The sequence below is a fragment of the Vollenhovia emeryi genome, unplaced genomic scaffold (assembly GCF_000949405.1).
Source record: "Vollenhovia emeryi isolate VEMERY1.0 unplaced genomic scaffold, V.emery_V1.0 DF939138.1, whole genome shotgun sequence".
In the NCBI taxonomy this organism is placed as follows: Eukaryota; Metazoa; Arthropoda; class Insecta; order Hymenoptera; family Formicidae; genus Vollenhovia; species Vollenhovia emeryi.
The window spans coordinates 2,074,942-2,092,620 of NW_011967228.1; the positions used below are offsets into that span (position 1 = coordinate 2,074,942).

A 17,679-nucleotide genomic window follows, 5' to 3' on the forward strand; every position below is an offset into this window, starting at 1 on the left:
GCTGTGAGAAAGAAATCGATCGATACATTGTGCGTTTGTTCGCTCGCTCGCTCGCTCCTTCGTTCGTTCGTTCGCCTGAGAAATTCTCATTCATTGTATGTACGTTGTCGTGACCTTGACTATCACTTCCTCTCGACATTTATTCCCGACGTCACGACGACGGGGCTGTGAATAATCGCGCGTTTCTCGTTTGCGAGATTAAGAGTCCGCGCGCGGGTCGCGTTGAGCGTGCAGTTGACCTTTGCGGCAGCTAATAAAATCCACTTTAGCAGACATTTTTCCTGCTTTTGCACAGCACACGCGTCCCCTGTCAGGTTTTAATTAGTCGCGCTTATTTTTCTGCGGGTTTATATTAAATTTATACGACCAGAGTCGTCGAGCAACGAATGTTGAATTCTGAAAAGTTCAGTTTTTACAGCTGATTCCTTGACAAAACTTTTTCGCGAAACGATTTTAGGCCACGGTAAATTTGTTGGTGCACGGCGAACGTGTACAATGAGTACCGGGATGAAATGAATGTGTAAAATGAATGCGCGATGACGCAAAATAAGTACGAAGCCAATTGGTATCTTTCTCAAACGCAATCTTTTATATCGCTTGTCGTTATACAAGTAGTATAGTCACGGCCGTACCGTCTGAGTTTGGCCGTGTGTTCGTACGTTTCGCGGACTTGCATTCTCATGAAATCCAATTTTCCGTAATCATACAGGATGCCAGTAGTCACGAAGACTCGTATACTTCAATAAACGTTAAACGGAGACATACGGCGAAGAGGAAAGATCCAGAGCCGTTAAGGACGATTTCGCGAAATTTAGAGCCCTCCTCGTTTATGTCATCGCTGCAACTTACGCGACGCGTAGTCTGTAACACTGTAATTAGGTATCGCTTAAGCAGTTATATATTTCTGGCTGAAGCTGGCGATAGGTGTACGATAAAAATTGTAGCCGTCGTGCCGTTATGGCTCGTGTGCTAATCCGCAGAATGCATTTGCATGCGAGCGCAGTTAACCTTTAAGCAGGCGGCATGTGGATTTCCACCTGAAAAAGTTTGAGCCTAGAAAGTCTCTCGTACGTCCGGTTTCTTCGCCTTATCGCTTTTAATCGATTTTCGCCACTTGGCGGAATCATAAATATTTATATTCTCGCGAATTTCTCAAATTTCGGTGCCGCGCCAACAATTTTTGCAAAATACACGCCGAATTAAATGAAGCGTATGAAAATATTTTTATATTTCCCTGCGAATGACGATTTTCCAGTTGCGTTACGAAGATTAAAGAATTTCTCTTTAGAAAAAATTAATCGTATTCGCAACTAATTAAACAATTTTTGTATTTTTATAACATTTCCATACGTTTCTCTACCACTGTGTAACATTTATTCTCGTGGAATTGAATTGAAATTAATATTATAAAGCGATTTAATAAAAAAAAATTTAAGTATCACTGTGACTAAATCTAGGTACACATTTATCGAAAAGGTGAAAAAGCCGACGGAGTTTCCACTTCTGTCTGTATTTACATATTGAAACGAAACTGCTCACGCCATACATATTATAAAGTTATAAACATTGGACCAAAGGTTTTGTAACGTGTAAAGTTCAAGTGCGAATTCCTCTCCGAGCTTCCGTCTCGCTTCTGCACCCCCTATTTGGTGTTTTTCATCTCTCGGGCGCATTTATAATTAGACGGTCGACTGCCGTGATTGACGGTGATTGCGAACATACGAGGCAGACCTTTGCAGAGAGGGCTTTCGAGCTTACAAAGTCCAGTGCGCTTGCTAATTGGTTCGCTGCTCTTAATTGCACCACAGCTTCCCGGAACGATACTTGACAGATGAAGTGTGCTCGCTCTTTTCCGTTCTCATGAAACGAATCCCTCGGCGACTGGCAATCGATAACGTTGTTTAACGAAACTTGACTTCTCTCCGCAGAGATAACGAGAGTGAACGATTTCAAGCTCGCGCGGGCGCTTTCTAGTTTTGAGAAAATAAATATTCGTGAAATATTCGCACTCGGCCAGTCTGACGAGACGTCGGCAACTTTATTCGTCATCGTTTGAGATCGAAATAGCCAGCGTCAACCTTGCGAAACGTAAGGACGAAAACGAACGTGTAAAACGAAAAATACTTTTTCTCCCGCCCGCGTGAGAAGCGAAGCCGATTGTTCCAGTTTTCGAAATTGACGTTTCTCAGTCGCTATCTTAATACATCGTTTTCGAACGTTAACGGCGGGGCGGGGGACCGGCTTTCGTTTCACTTAATTCTCCTTTTGCACCGATCGTCCTTACACGCAGCCTTCCTCCACGTGCGGGTGAAAAGGCGCGAAACGTGTTTCGCATTACGCATGCGGCGCTCGAGGAGGCATTAATCACTCCGGCCGCTACAATGTAATTACCGTGCGTGCTTTCTCTCCGCGATCGTAAACACAATGGCGCGTAGTGCGTAGAAAACACGCAAGGCCGATGCTTTCCAGACAATGGGAATTATTCAAATGAATCGGCACGGGTGACCAACAGCATCGTCCGATCCTCCCGTCGGTTGACTCACCAGCTATCCGTATTGCATTCGCGTCCACGTTTCTACCTCTTTTGTTTCTCTCTTTCGCGTGTACGCGTGCCGAAGAGAAAGAGGAAATATTAAGTGATACACGAGTCATCGATCATCCTGATTTTCATATTTCACATCCCCCCCCCCCCCGCCCTGTGATTGTGATTAATGAATTTCTAATAACAAGACACAACAGACTTGCATTTAAACTTGCACACGTATTAGAATGATCGAACGCCGCTGCACCGCTATAAATACATTCCGAGCGCATTTCACTCTCGTATTTGGCGAGGAATGAAAATTGGGATATCCGGCTGATCTGGAAATGTGCGACGAGCCTCATTACAACGGCCGATCGTTTATCACACGCGCGCTCAAGCGGGATCAATTACGTGCTCGTAATTTCGTCGCAATTTGCGACGAGATAAACGGAAGGATAAATGGAGGCCGCCGCGATTTCGCGTCGCGTATTAATGACAATTTATTCGATGATAAAGTAGAGGATCTTTAGCCGCGCGCGGAGAAAACCGGTGAAGCGTTTCGATCGCGACCGACTTATATCTCGAGTACTTTTTATTCATCCGCGGACAGCAGTCACGGTCATGTAAATGCTAAACGTCCTCCGGGATTTCAATTGAAAATGAGAAGTGATCCGCTCGATATTTAATGTAAAATATTTAGAAATAGATGTCTCTTGTCGAACAACTTCGCGAAGGACAGATCGATCGCAAATCGATCAGCGAGACTTTCCGCTGCCGGGCGCGGAACGTGTTCTGTTAAATAAAGGAAAAAAAAACGACGTGAAAGGCCGTTTTCAGGAAACGGCGAAAACGGGCGCGACGCGATGTGAACGGACGTATGACACGTTCGATTTTTCGTCCGAGCGGTTTCGAGCGAGGGTAAAAATCGTCGGCGTTCGAACGGGCGCTTTTTCCCTCGTCGCGATCTCCCTCTTGTCGCGAGGCAGCATCCACGATTCGCGCGAGAGTCCGTTCTGTTTACGATGGACCACGGGCTCCGTCTTTCGTATCCGTCACAGCTTGGCCGCGACCCAACTGCGAGCCAGCCAAGGCATCCTGGCCAGATTCCCCGCGGATATTATTCTCGACTTTTTAACCCCCGAAATTTCCATCTCGCGTGCCGACGCCGGCCCGGCCGGCCGGCCGCGAGAGAGAGGCTCTCTCTCCCTCCCTCTCTCTCTCTTTCTCCTTCTCCTTCTCCTTCTCCTCGTGTCTCCATTTTCATCACCTTTCCCGTCTCATCTCCGGCCGACTTCTTTTTCGAGCCGAGACGAAATTCGAGATGAACGGTAAAACGCGCGAGCGCCGGAATGTAAAAGAGTGCATTACGCCTTTCAACGCCGCGCGGATCGGCTGGAGGAGCGAGTTGATGTAATCCAGTGGTCCTTAACCCTGTCGGCGCGTCTCGCATCTCTCGGAAGATGATGCTCTCGCGCCGTCGCGAGAGGAAACGTCGAAACGCGCGGTCGTATTCTCGACTTTATCCGCGCTAGCCAGGGCGTGCGCGCATAAATGTGAGATCGCTTTTGCGTTATCGCCATTCGACAAATTTACGACCGCGTTTCTCGCGGCTCGATGGGGACGACTGTTTAATTAGAAACCCCTGACGATAACGAGAAAGATAATTAGCTCTTCTAGTACCCGTGTTAAAAAATGTAGCGTGCAATGTAAAGTGTATATACACTTTATCAACGTGAAAGATTCCAGCAACAGGTTCGGTAGGATAGATAAACTTTAATGATAGTTTCCTCAGCGGCGATAACTATCTCCCCGGTGAATGTTTCGTATATCGATTAGATAATTCCGCGGTAGATCCGATTTCTTATTTCTCAATTTATCGTAACGTAATATAGAAATTTGCGGAACCCAAGAACGTTTTTACGAGGCCCGACTCCTTCCCCGTCGACAATCGAAATTGCCGGCGAAGCCGGCGGTGATCGCGCTCATTGAGCAACCGCGCGGCAGCTTTCAGGGCTAATAAGGGAATTGCGACCCCGCATGTCCATTTTCGACATTGAACGATGCTGCGAGCGGCTCGGCCGGCGCCTTTACGAGCGCATCTTACGCCGGCCAGATGCCACAGTTTCATTAATAAGTTTCTCTTTCGCGAGAATATCGCGTCAGCGTTACTCGCCGCTACGCGAAAACGGGACGACGGAAACCTTCGTGTGTTTCGTCGACTCGGCGATGAGAAACGCAACTGTCGCCGTCGCCTTTGAGTACTCGAGCCGAGTACTGTCCACCAATATTGTACAGGACGCACCGTGATAGAAATTTTCGACTCTGCTGGTTTGTTTTCTCAATATTTGCGTTAATCAACTAATAAGAATATTCTTCCATGTCGCCAGCAGTAATTACCATGCTTCAAAGGGTTAATCTTGGCATCTATTTTTCGACTTTAAACTGTGCGCCGATTAAGTTTGTCGGCTGTACACAGAACTGTCGATACGCGATTTTTTTGCATTAATAATGAGAAAATAACGAAAATCTTGTTCGATTAATGTACGAGTCTCAAATAGAATTTTAATTTAAGATTTATTGAGGCACCCAGAAATATAAAGAAAGATATAATAATAGTCTCATACAGTTAAAGGAGAAGATCCGGTATTTTCTCGTGGTCGTAGTTAAATTATTAAATGATCTCGCGGTATAAGTTTCGCGAGAAACGTTTCGCGCAATCACGATGAAATTATCTCGATGCATTAGGGTCATTCTTAGGAGATGCGACTATGAATTATGTAGGTCGGCCCTCTGCCTCGTGCTTTAGTGAATCATAGAAATTTCATATCCTGTAATTAACTTGCAGGCACACAGGCGCGGTATAATGTGGCATAAATTGCTCATAAATAAAATATATGTAAAACCACGTGTGGCTAGTCTTACACGCAACTTTATCGGTCGGGAATATTTTATTCGAGATTCTAATTGATTTCCATTGACCCAGCTCGATCTTTATTTTTACATGTTAATTCGTCTAAAATAATATATAGATTTAGTTAGAATTAGATATGTTTATTTAAATAGAATAAATATTTACTTTAACGAAGAAAAAATAATTTTAAGCAAATCTATTTACTTAGTTTAAAAAAATTTTTTTTTATTAGTGTCTCGTCTCTTTCCAACTGTACTTTAGAAGGAGGCAAAGAACGAATTTAATAAGCTTAAAGCTAAACAGCGTTGGTGAAACCGGGCCTTAATGTTTTGATAGAACAATTTACGACATTTATTAAGACTTAGCACATGTTAAATATAAGACGTAACATATTAAAATAGCATGGAACAAATTACTGAAATTACATATCATTTTCAGGCTATAAAAGCAGTAACATGTCTAAAAGAAGTAAATCAAAGCTAGTCTTGGGCATAAATCTCTTTGGTTTAGGATACAATATCGACATTAGAAATGTTTACTAAGGAAAATTATTTTGCGAGTCATTTTGAGTTTTAAAAACGTGTTAAAACGAAGTTGGGGACCCCAGAATGTAAAGAAATGACATTAAAAACGTTCCTGGGGTATTTGGCGATATTTTGCGTATAAGGATAACATGAAAATGTCACACCTCTATCTATAGAATGTCTCGAGACAGCGCGCTATACCGGTCGAGCAACGGCGCCGTTGCGCCTGTGACCTCGGCAAAATTCGCAACGCGTGGAAATCGGCGCGGTTACGTGTGCACCTGTCGTATGATCTAACGTCAATAACATCGACTGCGCGCCGTAATACGTTACTAGCGTGTGTCTACTTCGTTTTTCCAGGTTACTCACAAGGTGACGAGTCAAGTGATGGTGCTCAAGATGAATCAGCTGGCGGCGAACAGGCCGAATATGCTGAAGGAAGTCCAGCTCATGAACAAGCTCAGCCATCCGAACATACTCAGGTGAGTGGGAATCGGGTCCGGTTCACTTTTCGCCGGTGAAACTTGGTTTTGCGATCGAAGAAAATCGCTCGGCCGTACGTGCCGAATTCGATGAGGACGATAAAATAAATTTCTACCCGCTCTGCTTGCCCGCTTAATCCGCGTGTCGCGGGCGGACGCGCCGCGACCCTCTTTCGCGCGGACTATTTCAATGCGAGCAGAATTCGTGAACGATAAGTCTCGCGAGTGAAACAATAACGAGCGCCGTGCATTTTTCGACGCGGCGATACTCTCGGATTTTCCCGATGTAGATTCGACGACGTTAACACCGATCGTTGAGACATTACGTTTTATCATACTCCTGTTAACGTCTCGCTTGCGCTGGCAGCACTGAGTGCTTGAATATTTTATTGGTGGTATTTTAGGCGTTTTCCAGCAAGAGACACAGTTGACACGGTGAATCGTTTTATCCCTGTTTAACTTTGACAAACGACAAATACCAATAACGACTAATGCAACCAATGTGAAATGTGCTCCGAGCACTCGGAGCTGCCAGTGCCAGCGAGTTCTTCCCAATGGAAGACGCTATTAATAACCGACTATATCTATAGAAGAGTCTCTCTCGTTCATAGTTTCGATGTGTTAAGTAAAATTCTCTATATTCTTCGTACTTTTCCAAGAATTGCGCTATTTATTATAGCCGGTTCGCAGCAAAACTCTCGTGCTCGAGTCCCACGTTTGTTTCGTCTTGTCGCGAATCAATTTAAGTCCTTCTTTCCGGCGTCGTGCCAAAATTCTGACACGGGATTCTCGTATCGAGTGACTCCGCGGAATTAGCGAAGCACGTGGCGACCATGTACTTGGACTAGCCCGTCGTAATCGACACCAATCCAAATTGCAGTACGCGCTGTCGCATGTACGTTTGATTTATCGCCCGGCGATCGTATCGTTGAAATTCCTCTCGCTCGGGAGATCACTGAAATGGGTAAAGAATTAGAAAAAACGGTATTACGCCTTAACTACGCTCGTTACGAATTACGACATAATACGTCGCCTAGCGGGAACGGCGGTTAGCGCGGCACGTTGTACCCGTTGCGAAAATTCTTGCTGGATGCGCACAGCTGAGAATCCGAGGCGCGGGATGCACAACGCGTGCTACAACGTTTATTAATTTGCGCAATTGGATACATTATTTTATGTCCCGGGAAGGGAAGGAGATATCATTTCTCGATACAATATTGTAATTTTTATTTGTACAATATTAAATATAACATTTTATTTCTTTGGCTTAAAAAAAAGACCATTTTCAATGGTTTATATGCTAAACATAAATTATTTGAAATTAAAAAAATTTTTATATTTTTAATTTTACTATTGTAATAAATTTTATTTTGTACAATATTTGTACAATATTAAATATAATATTTCATTTATTTCGCTTAAAAAAGGATTATTTTCAATTGTTTACTTCTTTTTTTAATATTAATTATTTTATATCTAAAAAATTGTTGTTTTTAAGTTTAATATTGCAATAAATTTAATTTGTACAATATTAAATACAATATTTCGTTACTGTGGCTTAAAAAAGGCTATTTTCAATTGTTTACATGTTAAATATCAGTTACTTGATATTTAAAAAATTGTTGTCTCGATACTTTCGTTAATTGAATCTCAATTTTCACGTGCGCCCGAATTATTCTGTTTTCCGCCGGGTATGGGAATCGATACCCGGCATCTCTGCGAATATCCGGCGCAAAATTCACCGCGCGAGATATTTAAAAGGCGAAAATTTGTGCCTCGGGATGCGCGAAGAGTTAGTTCGATGCGCAGGAGACGGCTTTTCGGCTTTCCATTTTGTTCTTCGGAAATCCACTTGCCCCTCCCGGTTGTGACATAACCGTTGCTAGCGCGACGACGGGACGCGGTTTGACGGGACGCGCCGCGACGACAACGCATTCCGACGATATAAACGGCTTGGCCCAGATTCGGATACGGTGTTTACCCGTCCGCGGACCTAGCGGATCTTATTTCTGGCATTTCCCTCGGCGCGAGGCCTCCGCGAAAACTCGCGGCGGGTCCTCGTGAGGATCCTCCGCTTCGCGCGCCCGGCTGACTCAGCCGCAAAAATAGTTATCATCCTCACCCGCGGCATTCGCCGCGTTGTATCATGACACCCGCGCTCGTCGTTGCGTCGTAACCGTCGTTGCTATAGCGCGAAAGCGTTCTATACGGGGATACCTTGCATTAATTTCAGGAAGTGTTGACGTTGCGCAAGGTGTTCTAAAAAGGAAACACGGTATTTTTAAACAGCGCAGCTGACAGCAATAATACGACATAAATATTCGCTCTCGTGGTCCATTTGCTTCAATTAACTTTGAAATTTTTCAGTCGAACTATTAAAAATTATCCAAGACGCACAGCTATCCGTTACATAAATGCTTCAAGTGTTCGGCCAATTGGACGTCGATTCTTTTCCGTGATTTATTAAAAGCAAGTTGTGATTATCTGTGCATAAGTTAATGAAACGTCCTGGTATCGCGTATCGTTTGTCAACGATTATTGCCACGACCTATCGATAATATTGTATTAAAATATTTATTTCCAAGAAAACAATATCGTTTCTAAGACAGTCTGCTGTCGTTGCGCGATACGGTCGTGATATATTTTAATAATATTGACACGGCGTCTTTACGATATCTGTTGCGTAGTGCGACACGATCAGGCCGCGATACTTTCGAAGAATAATCGGCCGTAAACATCGGTGCCGTAACATCAGGATAGTATTCAGCGAGTATCGTTACAGCAGCATCCCAGTCATAACGCTTGGAACGACTTTCTGGGTTGGACAATCGGTGCGCCATCGCTTTCGCGACGGCAGCGACTGAATGGAAACAAGGCAGTGTCCGAAAATATCCCGCGTCTCGAAGATGATTCTCCGTACAATTCCTGCCCCCCCCCCCCCCCCAATTGATTCGCGACTACTCGCACGAGCGCGAACGATCTTTTACATAATATTTGGCTCGCGGAAAATGAATTCTGGCCTAGCCGGGTGAAAGAGAAAACGCCGCTCTGGCGCTCGGCTAGTAGATAATGACGCGGCATGGCCAGACACTCGTATCGGCATCAGACTTTCGACTTGTGTGCATCGTGCGCGGTCCGCGTCACGATTTGAATCGAAATCAACGGAGAACGAATATACACGTCGGACACGTAAAATAAGACGAGGTATTCAGTTGATCCGAAATTAATGAACACGCGGAGCAGAAGAGGTGGAGCCGGAAAAGTAAAGGAAAGCAAAGCTGAAAAGAGAGCGGCAGTTACGTAGGAGATTGACTACAATTATCTCGCCGATAAATCGCTTTTGTTTTATTCGCTTATATCGATCTATGCCACCGTTCGCCTTATCATCTCGACTTTCACTCTTACAGCTGTATAATCTTCGAAAATCTTTTTTTTTCCTCCCGCCGGTGCGTTATGCCAGGCGTCTGTTTAGTCCGTGGAACCCGCGGACGTGACGCGGTACATAATTAATGTTTCCACCGTGTATCAATCGCGCGAAGCGGCGAGCCCCGCGGGAAGCGCGCGAGGAGAGCGACAATTTCTCCTCTTATCTGATCGGCAAAAAATGAATCTGGAGCATCGTGTATGCATATCGCCTGTGTTTTACCCGAGAAAAATTCTCCGCCGGAAATTTCTCTTTTGCGCTTCTCATCGCGCGGGTCTGTTTGTCCTCTTCCTTTTTTTCCCCCCCCCTTTCTGTCGCTTGTGGGAGAAACGCCGTCGACGTGCTCGGCGAGAAACGCCTCGAAATCGGGACGAGACGCGGCGCAGCTCGCGATTTTCTTCTCCTCAGCTCTACCATTTATGCAAGATCTTACCCTCGCGATAACGCAAAGTGCGCTCGCCGATTAACTTGCGGGAGAAATGCAAGCGAAGTACCTTTCAGGATATAATCAAGTTGTTTTATCGCAATCTCGGAATCTTTTTGGAATGAATTCCCGTTTGTGGTTTTGCCGCTTAATGAAATAATAAGAAAAAAAAAGAAGACTTGCAATGTCTCTCACGCTGCGATTTAGAAATTATGATTTACAATACAATTTGCATGTAATAAAATTTCTTATTTTATTAGGTATATTTTTTAAGATTAAGTAAGATAAAATAAGATAATAAGATAAAGTAATGCCCGCTGGGCATTAGTGGGCATTGGTGTACAAGATTTTGGTCAGCGGTTTCCCCCTCGGAATGTACCCAACACGTGTTTACTAATTTATATTTTACTTGTGCATCGATATACACGGCAAGATTAATGAAAGTGTTTACTCGTTACGTTGCAATTAAAATCGAAATGATTCACGGTATGACACTCGGCAATGTTTGCCATTGAATAATATACATTATTGAACATTTAGCAATATTACCTTGCCCGAAAGCATCACCTGATAAACGGGACCGTGATGTTCTTTGAAGCAAGGCGATGTTTAATTCTCTTCAACGTTTAATCTAGCATATATACCGGCTATAAAGATAACGCCGATGATATCGCGGCGATTAAATTACAATACACAGACACATATTAAAGCCGTCTAGACTTTTTAATCATCCTTAAAGCACACCTGCATTCGTTATTCAACAAGCGTGCGAGTGGTGGACAATATTCGACAGTGTTATCCATAAATAACATTTTCTTACGTCTCGGCGCGATTTTTATTCGCTTTCTCTTTTTATCCTTTCTTCTTTTACCAGACAGACTTAGTTATCGGGTAACGTTACATTTTCCATAATCTGGATCGTTTTCATGCCGAGTATAAGCGCGCGCTATCTGTGTACGCGTCTCCGTTTACATTTTGTCTTATTTATTGCCGTATCTCACAAATCGGAGAAAGCAAGCGTACAATATGTTAAAGCACAACACGTAACGTTATTGTGATTGTTCGTCAACTTTGCTCTATTCTTCTTTTGTTCACCTTCGCCTTATCTAATCTCGTCTGGAATCACTGAATTGATAAAAGCGCCGAGTTCTGAATTCGCTTGCGCTTCCACGAACGTGACGCGACAAATATCGCTTTACCTTGTGACCATTTTAAGAATATTGCCGCAGCGTTACATTTAAACCTTTCGACGGCCCGAGGCTTGACGTGACGAGTATAGAAGTTCAGCCCGCCCTTTGTATTCTTTCATATATGCTTTTAGATAAATTTTATTAAATTTTCAAATGGCTCTTCATCCCATTCTCTTTTTGTTCCGCAGTGGTGCACATTTAAATTATTAATTCTCAAATGCGGAATTGTAATCACAATTTCTTACCGAGCTCTTTTGCTTACATACACAGTCAAAAATAAAATGTTAATGTTAACATTTTTTACATGTCCCGAAAGGTCCACTCTAAATTTTCAGATAACGTTCTTCGCGCGTGTTACTTTTCGACAAGTGTGATGTAATAAAAACAGACAGGATAAGTAGACGAATAGTTACAAATTAGAATAGTTGAAATAATTTTAAAGAAATGTCGATATTACATGTTTTGGTTGATTTTGTGAAATAGTTGTGTTAAAAGTACTGAAAATAATATTCAGTTTTTTAACGACATACATAAAGAGTCAAGTTATTATGTTAATTTTACATTGAAATAAGAATCAAATCTTGGTAACGCAAGAAAATTTTAACATTTAAACACACGATTTTTTTTACTGTGTAGTCACTCAGAACCGAGGACTGCGACTATTTACGATAAGGTAGTCGTACAAGTAAAAACGAAGGTCTCGAGTGTGTCCTACATCTAATAAAATAATTCGAGAGTCTAAGCAGGTCTTTAATCCGTATATTGTAACTGAATTATTGCGATAGCATCGGCTCTGCCTTTATCAGTTATCTTAATCACCGCAACATGCTAGATACGGAAGTAAAAAGTTTTCACGATACAGCCGTTTCTCTTCGAATACATTTTTCTAGGTAACGTGAAAATCTCGGGGGGTTTTTTTGCCGTCAGACAGAGAGTAAAAAGTTTTCTCGAAAGCACTCGGGAAGATTGATCTCGTCTTCTTCCTCTTCCCAGGTTCATGGGGGTGTGCGTGCACGAGGGTCAGCTGCATGCGTTAACGGAGTACATAAACGGCGGCAGCCTGGAGCAGCTGATCATGTCGCGGCACACGTCGTTACCGCACCTCGTCCGGATGAATCTGGCGAGGGACGTGGCCCGCGGTATGGCCTATCTACACAGCCGCGGCCTCTTCCACCGCGATCTCACGTCGAAGAACGTGCTGATCAAGAAGGACGAGTGCAGCAACGAGATGACGGCGGTGGTGGGCGATTTCGGTCTGGCCGCAAAGATACCCGATCCCAGCTCGGGCTACCGGCTCAGCACCGTCGGCAGCCCCTACTGGATGTCGCCCGAGTGCCTCAAGGGCCAGTGGTACGACCACAGATCCGACGTATTCTCCTTCGGCATCGTCGTGTGCGAGCTGATCGGCCGGGTGCCGGCGGATCCGGACGTTCTGCCACGCTCAGATAACTTTGGCCTCGATTACCTGGCCGTGGCGGAGATCTGCGCGGCCGCCGATCCACCGCCCGCCTTCCTCCAGCTCGCCTTCAATTGCTGCACGGTGAGTACGATGATATCTAACTGTAAAGGCATGCAACGCCGCGGATCCGGCGCGAATGATCGGAGATTAGTATAGCTGTTACCAGATAGAGAGTACCATGCACGCACGCACGCATGCACGCGCGCACGCACGAACGAACGAAATGTCTGACGCGGATGGTCATTAAATTTTATCAATCAGTAAATCAAGGTTTGCTAACTGAATTAATTTATTTATTAATCCGGATTGTAAATGGCGCGGTCGTCTACTTGCAGTACGAGCCCAGGTCCAGGCCGACCTTTCCGGAAATCACGACTAGCTTGGAGACCATGATAGCGGCTTTCGAGGAGGAGCTGAAGAATAACATCGGTAAACGGCAGTCGACCGTCGATCCAACGCTCATGTCCAGCATGGACGAGATCGCGCGAGAGGGACGCACGACGAAGCGGCGCACCGCAAAACTCAGAAGTCAATCGGCTGACGCGAGAGGTTGTGACAATGCGACGCCATCAGATAAGGCGAGATGCCATTCCGCCAGGCGGGTAGCCGAGCTCGCCAGCCGCCGCGATCCACATTACAGGCCGATGACGGCGAATCCATTTCACGCGTTGGGCGGCGTCAAGAAAATCCTCGGCGACTTGTTCTCCAGCTGTCTGGAGCTGCCCTCGTTGGAGGACGTGCGACCAAGTGTCACCGACAGCGCGTGCAGCAAGTTCAAACCGGCGCAAAACGACAGCATTGCCAAGATTCTGGACAGGAAGAAGCCGAACTCCGAGCCGAGCAGTCCTACCGCCAGAAAGAAATGGGAGAGAAAGGTAGGTGCGCAAATTGAACATAAATAATTGAATGTAATGTCTAGAAACGTTTGTCTTAAAAACGTTCCTTGTATTGTTACAAGTTTGAGGGCTCGATTATCGCAAACGTTCGAAGACATCGTGCTATTACCGCGTGTGCTAACGCATGTTACCATATTATTAGGTTGCTACCAAGGTGGGTGCCGCGAGCCTGTTCGCCCATCCGCTCTTCCGAGACGGTTGGGAGCCGCGAAGACGTGGCAGCTGCGAGTCAGGCTTCTGGAGCTGCGTCGGTGAGGACCTGAGCCCAGAGCCGCCGAATCGACGGCACACGTCGACCCTTAGCAGCTCGGCAGCGAGCAGTCTGTTCCTGCTGGACGACCATCGGACCAGTTCGATTTACACGGACTCCTCCGAGGACATTGCCAGCTTAGGCGGCGGCGATTCCTGCTGGGAGGACCGATTGAACGGCATCGGCTCGTCGAGCAAGACCATCTCGAAGATCGTCGAATACTTCGAGAGAAAGCAAGCAGGTAGACTCGGCGATCACGGTGACGCTGCTGGTCCCAGCCGTCTGACCCTGCTACGGGCCAGCCTGGAGGGCCCCGTGCCCATCAGCAGCATCTCGGCCGCGCAACGGCTAGTCGTGTGCGAAGGTGCCGTGCGCAGTAAACTTGCGTTATTCGACAAGAAGTGATATTACGCGTGAGGCTCTTGGCGATTTCTTATCGTTTCCCTTCGACGTTCGAGCAGCGTCCGCGTGAAAAGAATCGTATGTACAATGAAACGCAATACAGGTCCCGGACATTCGACAGAGGCTCGTCATCATACACGGAGGCGACGGAGAATTCTGGGACGTTACGCGATAATTAGCGTGTTTCTTGCATGTAGTTGAGAGTGAAGGACAGACAGTTACGTTACGTTAAAGATAGTAGCAATCGATCTTATTGCGCATAAAAGATTAGGGTGGAAAGGGCAATTATATTAGTACCGGCGCGTCACTCGTGACTTCGTAGGCAGGATAGTTGATAACACGCGTGCGGCGTGCTTACAGACACTTCTCTAAAAACCTAGTAACCTGACTGTGATGTTTTTTGATAATCTACATACATACATTATTGAGCTGTACGACTGAAATTTGGCGGAGCCATCGACACAGGATCTTTTATACGCAACACGAGTCGCGTTTCATCGCAATTTGGCTACAACGATGCGCCGTTCGGGAAAGACAGGGAGGTAGGGTGGGAAGAGAGCGAGGCGATAGCGAATTCTGTTGGAAAACTGCATTCGAGATTAGCGCCGGATGTAAGGCCAATCGGTTTCTCGCGATTGACACACATTTTGCAGTGCCTCGCAGTTCCTAGTAGCCATCTCCGTCCTTATGCACACGAACCATGGGTATTACCGATCACCGCAAGGATAGCTATACAGATCGAAAAAGGGTGAATGACTTCTTTTCATTAAGTCGAATAGGCGGGTCGACAAGCCAAAGGTTCTTATCTCGCCATTCTTAATTTTTTTTATTGATACGGTTAATTTTTTGTCGGATTGTCTTGAGTTTTCCTTTCCTTATAATGTGTTATTAACACTTCTTTCAGTTTTTAATTTCTATTTTTATACCTAAGAGGTTTATACCTAAGGGTTCACCGATCTGTTGCTGCAGCCATGCCGTATTAATTTTTTTCTATGTATGACAAGATGAATTGAATTTTTATTGCATCTAACCATTTACATTTCAGAGAACTTGTAATTCTCTCTTTTCAGCTAATGAAATAACAGCTGTAAATCTTAATTTACTGTCAAGAAACGAATTTTTTTTTCTACGAATCCTATATAAATTGAAATACTTAGTTACTTATCAGGTAAGAAGACATTTTTATTTTATTAAAATTTATTCTATCTGGATATGATGCTCGATGTGAAGCAGAAATTTGATGCGAGAGAGATGTTCGTGAGCATTTTCTTTTGACATTATCTAGCATGCTGCAATGAAAGATCGGGAGCAATGGCTCTTAAGTTCCACGTCTACGGAGGCCTACGTCGCGTTCGCGAGATTCTCATTTTGACTTCGACGTCGACGCAACGCGAAGTTTATCGGCATTGCTACGTGCTTCTTCAGCGATTCGCAGTTCCGCGCGTCGCGGCGTTATAATAGTTCGGGGATACGCGATACAAAGTGCCGGAGATATATAACGATAATGCATATATACATATATTTTTTTGTTGGCAGAGGTAACACCGTGTCCCGGATATTTCTTGTTGGCGTGTTGCGCGTAGCCGTGAGAGTTTGTCCACTTCGAAAAGAGAATATATGAAACTGATCTAGTCAGTGTATTAAATGTGGCGGCCTTATCTTTTGTACGTTGTAGTGCTAAAACTTGTAGTGTTTAAGATTGAAATGGCGTGCGTGAGATGAGCGTGAGACGAAACCGGGGCGCCCTAGATGCACGCGGTATTCTTCTCCCTTTTTTTTCTTTTTGAAACGTCGGTATATTTATACAATGGAAAAGTGAAAGTGTGGTGGCATGCGAGGCAGAGTGAGCGAAGGTGCATCGCACCGGTGTGTGTATGTGTGCGTTTGCGTGTGCGTTGCGTGTGCGTTGCGTGTGTGTGTGTGCGTGCGTGTGCGTGTGCGTTACGAAGTGTACACGTCCAAAAATGATATCTATGTAGGTAGCTACGACTTTTGCATATATAACGTGAATCGTTTTGTCGCTCAGACAGCGAGTCGAACCAAATCTACGATCGTAGAGTGATAGACTAATGTGACGATACCTTTTTACTTGTCGAAGTTCGCTCACGGGTTTACTCCATAAGACTGTGCGTTCGTTATGTAATAGGTCGTATGTAAATAGAGAAGCTCGAGATCGCGTCAACGATATTCGCAGTCTCTTCTTCCTCGTGTACAATAGGATGCGCGCCGTGTGTCTTTGCGTTTCTTTCCTTTCTCTTTTTTTTTTTATTTTCGCTCGTCGAATCGGGGCCTTCTTCTTCTTCTTCTTCTTCTTCTTCTTCTCGATGCGTCAATCGGTACCTGAACAATCGAAGCGAGGGAAGGACTGCGAACGAGTTAGTTCTTAAGTGTACGGACATATCAGGAAGATGGGCATATCCTGAGACTCAACCTGATCGATAGAGGGCAATAAATGCGTGGTTTACGGAGTGACAAAGTTACGGGATACATGTTGCGAGTGCGAGAGCGCGTGAGTGAGGGTGGGAGAAAAGATAGAGAGAAAAAGATAACGGAATTAGCGGACCGAGAGGCGCATTTGAAAAAAAAGGAAAAATATGGGTTATTTATTTTAAGTAAAAACAGTTATATTAAAGGTTATATATCTATATATAAATCTACGCAAAACTACGTCGTCTCTTCCATACTTTTCAACTGTTGTTTAGAATCTACGATTGCTACCGATGTAGTCCCGTATCTTCTAGCTCTTTATATTATTATACTATGAAGAGGGTACGCGCGATATCTCGGGTTCCCTCGTGGCTTCCCGCGCTGGTCGAGATATATACAATATAAAAGTTTTGTATATCTATTTTATATATATGTAATATGTATACATTACATATATATAAATATGTAATAGCGAGCGCTGTGAATACCCGATTTTCTCGTGATCATTGATCATTACTCATAGATTGGGCATAAATAAGCGTGGAAAAAGAAAGAATTAATGGCGGCGATGACGGCGATGATAATAATAGTTATAATGATTAAAAGGCGAAGCTATATATATGTGTGTGTGTTGTATGTATATATACATATATATAGCTATGTAAAGAATTCCTATATATATATATACATACAAAGATAATAAAGTTAAGGGCTCCCAATTTTTATCAAAAAAAATGGAGGTTATTAAAGATTTTTTGCTAAAGTC

The 17,679-nt window shown here is 44.4% G+C and overlaps 1 protein-coding gene across 2 annotated transcripts in view; it reads left to right on the forward strand.

Annotated features, from left to right (window-relative positions):
• The window catches only part of LOC105567401 (dual specificity protein kinase shkD), a 30,789-nt gene extending 13,141 nt beyond the window's left edge, over positions 1-17,648 (forward strand). The window contains exons 2-5 of one of the 2 annotated variants that reach the window (XM_012022258.1): positions 6,320-6,441; positions 12,473-13,019; positions 13,274-13,813; positions 13,977-17,648. In XM_012022258.1, coding sequence (XP_011877648.1) covers positions 6,320-6,441; positions 12,473-13,019; positions 13,274-13,813; positions 13,977-14,489 — 1,722 coding nt within the window. In that variant the 3' untranslated portion in view covers positions 14,490-17,648. Of the gene's footprint in view, positions 1-6,319; positions 6,442-12,472; positions 13,020-13,273; positions 13,818-13,976 lie in introns of both variants that reach the window. The other variant, XM_012022259.1, reaches the window with a different exon arrangement.
• The last annotated feature ends 31 nt before the right edge of the window (positions 17,649-17,679 follow it).